The following is a 3,429-nucleotide window of genomic DNA, read 5'->3' on the forward strand; positions in this document are numbered from 1 at the left end:
AAAAAAAAAAAAAAATCCCTAAAAACCAAGTAGGTTAACCATAAATAATGGTATTTACTAAATAGGAATATTAATTTATATGTTATATTTTGTCTTTCTGATATTTCCCCAATGAACTATTGTAAATCTAAATTATTCATTAAAAAGTTAAATTTTCGGGCTGGTGAGATGGCTCAGTGGGTAAGAGCACCCGACTGCTCTTCTGAAGGTCCAGAGTTCAAATCCCAGCAACCACATGATGGCTCATAACCATCTGTAACAAGATCTGACACCCTCTTCTGGAGTGTCTGAAGACAGCTACAGTGTACTTACATATAATAAATAAATAAATCTTTTAAAAAAAAGTTACATTTTCAATAACCAGAAACTTGATGATAGTTAAAACACACCTTTCAAAAAATAAACACTGAAACAAATTTATTTTTTACTAAAGTAGGAAGTACCAATAATATAACAATTAATATCCACAAAGGAAGACAAATTATTTATTTATTTAAATATTTATTTAAGATTTTAGTCAATGCCAGATTGGTGGCCCTGGCCTTTAATCCCAGCAATTGGGAGGCAGAGTTAAGAGGATCTCTAAGTTTGAGGCTAGTCCGGTCTACAGAGTGAGTTCAGGACAGCCAGGGCTACACAGAAAACCCCGTCTTGAAAATTATTAGTAATTAATCAGTAGAAGTACTCTTGCCTATGGAGCCTTAGATAGATAGACCTTAGATTCAATCCCTAGTACCACAAAAAACTTGGTGAAATTTAAAGTAAGGTCAGTTCCTCTGCATCCAGGATTGCTAACTGCACATTGATGTTAACTCTATTTATTTTGATCTAATGGGAGGGGTGGGGGGCAGGGGATGTAAGAAAGTATGATGTAGATGCAGGACTCAAGGGAGTACAGAGAAGAGGAAAAGAAAAAAAAAAAAAAAAAAAAAAAAAAAGGGAGTACAGGGGTCTGCAGCCAAGCCTCAAGACCTAGTCCAGTCTCTGGTACCCACTGCCTCCTGCAAGCTGACCTCAGAGCAGACCACAGAGTACATGCAGGCTCTGATGGGTGGGTGCCTATGCCTGTACTTGTGGGAGAGACGGGATGAGGAGTGGGGTGGGGGGAAGGGAGAGGGAGGAGGGAGGGATGAAGAGAGGGAGAGAGAGAGGGGGACTTCTGTGGAGGATGAGGTCAGTCTCATCTCTCTTTATCTGAGCACCAGAACAGTCCCCATTATAGTCAGTTTAAAATAAATGGCTTCTCCTCACCTCTGCAAGTTGCTCTCTTCCGAGGTATACATACAGAGGAGGAAGGCATCTTAATACTTCGGGGGAGACCTCTTTCAAGCAGCATTTAAAAGAATAGGTGACTAGACCATCTTGAGACCATCCACCACCAATACAGGCCTAATCAAAGCAGGGTAAACAAGTGTCTAAACCAAACCAAGCCAAGCCACCCTCTGGCTCATGGATTTCCACAGGCATTTTTCTGTCTTTCTCAGTCAAATCCTTGCTTTGGACGCTGCCTCGGATGCCTCAAGGAGCAGGGCAAAGTACAGAATAATTAACTTTCTAGTGTTTAAGATCTGTGCCCCCAGTGAGTGATGGACAGAGAGGGTGGGCAGCTGGGAGAGGACCCGCAGACCAGCCCAGAGCCGCGACACCTGTTAAGCTCCTATATTCCAGGATGCTGCTTCTTTAGAAAAATTCCCCATTTCCTCACGCATTCCCTAATCCGAAGCTGATGGAGCTGCAAGCTTGTCAGCAACATCAGAAGTGTACCCCGCGGCCCCACTTCGAAGGGATGATCAGGGCCACAAGAAGCCTGGGTTTAGCACTGCCAGGGTTCAGTGAACCGACACTTCTGGAGCCCACCTGAGAACACGTGAACACCCCACGTCCACCTACCCATCCGTTCCTTCACCTCTTCGGAGAAACTAGTGGTTCATTGAATAGAAAACCGTGGAGCTCTAGGAGAGAGCCAAACCCTCTTCGAAGTGGACCTTTTCACTCCATATCTATTGATCATAACCCACAGTCACTTAAAAAAAAAAAAAAAAAAGAAGGAACATTACTTGCCGGAGATCAGGAATTCAAGACTGGAACCCAGGAAGTCTAATTTGAATTCAGAGGCCATCCTAGAAAAGGTCTTTATTCCCAGAGTTTCCAAGAATTTCGGAGAGCTGGCCCGAGACCCTCCCTCACTGTTCCTTCACTGGCCCAGGGTTCGGGGCGCTGGTGCCCAGCCTGGACGGGTGGAGAAGTGTAGGGCACTCACCGTCCTTCCCCAGCGGCGCGGGACCCGAAGGCGCCCTCCGGGGAAGCGCCAGAGTCTTGGACACAGCCCTGCGGAGATACATCGCCAGATGCGCTGAGATTATTCAGCTGCGGAGCAAGCGATCCAGGCTCAGAGGGAGGAGCCTAGGGAGCGCCCCGCCCCGGGTGCGACTCCAGATCCCGTGCGTCCCAGTCCCGGGGGACGTGGGGAGGGGATCGAGCTAGTCGTTAGCACCTTGGTCCCCTTACCCAGCTCTAGTAGAGTTGCCTTCCTGTGCTCCGGAGCAGCCGCTTAATGGCTGCATCTCAGAAGAGAATAGGGAGCTTAGAAGTCGCTGTTACGTGCCTGACCCGCTCTGTCCCATGGAGTTATCACCCGAGCACGCAGGACACGTTTGGAGAAGCGCGCTTGATTCGGGATTCATGCGCTGACAGAATTTATTCTCCAGGAGGAAGACCACTTTATCCCACACATTGTGTTAGCATTCCTAGAAAGAGGTAGCGGGAAGCTTCACAGACGACTTTACAGGTTTAGGATTAAAGGAAGGGTAAGGTTTCCCCCTGGCGATGGCTGAGTTCTAAGCCAGCCACTACGTCCGGGACTTTATAGGGTAAAGTGCTTACCTAGCATGGGTTCGATACCCAACAGCGCATAAAACCGGACATAGTGGCGCAAGAGGTTACTCCCAGCACTCAGAAGGGGGAAGCAGGAGGCTCAAGAGTTCAAGATCTTTGAGGACACCGTAGGCTACAAGAGACCCTGCTTCAAAAATGAATGAATGAATGAATGAATGAACCACTGAGGGCATTAGGTGAAAAAAAATACCGAAACAATCCACTAACAGGACAATTAGGTAAATGGTCCTCTGGGGGGAGTAGCAAGCTCTCTTTAAACACTAAGCCATCTCTCCAGTCTGAATTGTGAATCTAGGTTTCTCGAGACAGGTTTTCTCTTGTGTAGCTCTGGGTGTCCTGAAAAACAATCGCTCTGTAGAGCAGGCGAGGCCAGCTGTTTTCAGGAGCCAGGGCTACACAGAGAAATCCTGTCTCAAGAAACCAGGATCCCTGGGCTGGTGAGATGGCTCAGCGGTTAAGAGCACTGACTGCTCTTCCAAAGGTCCTGAGTTCAAATCCCAGCAACCACATGGTGGCTCACAACCACCTGTAATG

At 47.1% G+C, this 3,429-nt stretch overlaps 1 protein-coding gene across 1 annotated transcript in view; it reads right to left on the bottom strand.

Moving 5' to 3' along the window:
- Window positions 1-2,342, bottom strand: part of Mgarp (mitochondria localized glutamic acid rich protein) — an 8,316-nt gene extending 5,974 nt beyond the window's left edge. Inside the window, exon 1 of the mRNA XM_021197147.2 lies at window positions 2,261-2,342. Coding sequence (XP_021052806.1) covers window positions 2,261-2,342 — 82 coding nt within the window. The remainder of the gene's footprint in view (window positions 1-2,260) is intronic.
- Window positions 2,343-3,429: the final 1,087 nt, after the last annotated feature.

The sequence above is a fragment of the Mus pahari genome, chromosome 4 (assembly GCF_900095145.1).
Source record: "Mus pahari chromosome 4, PAHARI_EIJ_v1.1, whole genome shotgun sequence".
NCBI lineage: Eukaryota > Metazoa > Chordata > Mammalia > Rodentia > Muridae > Mus > Mus pahari.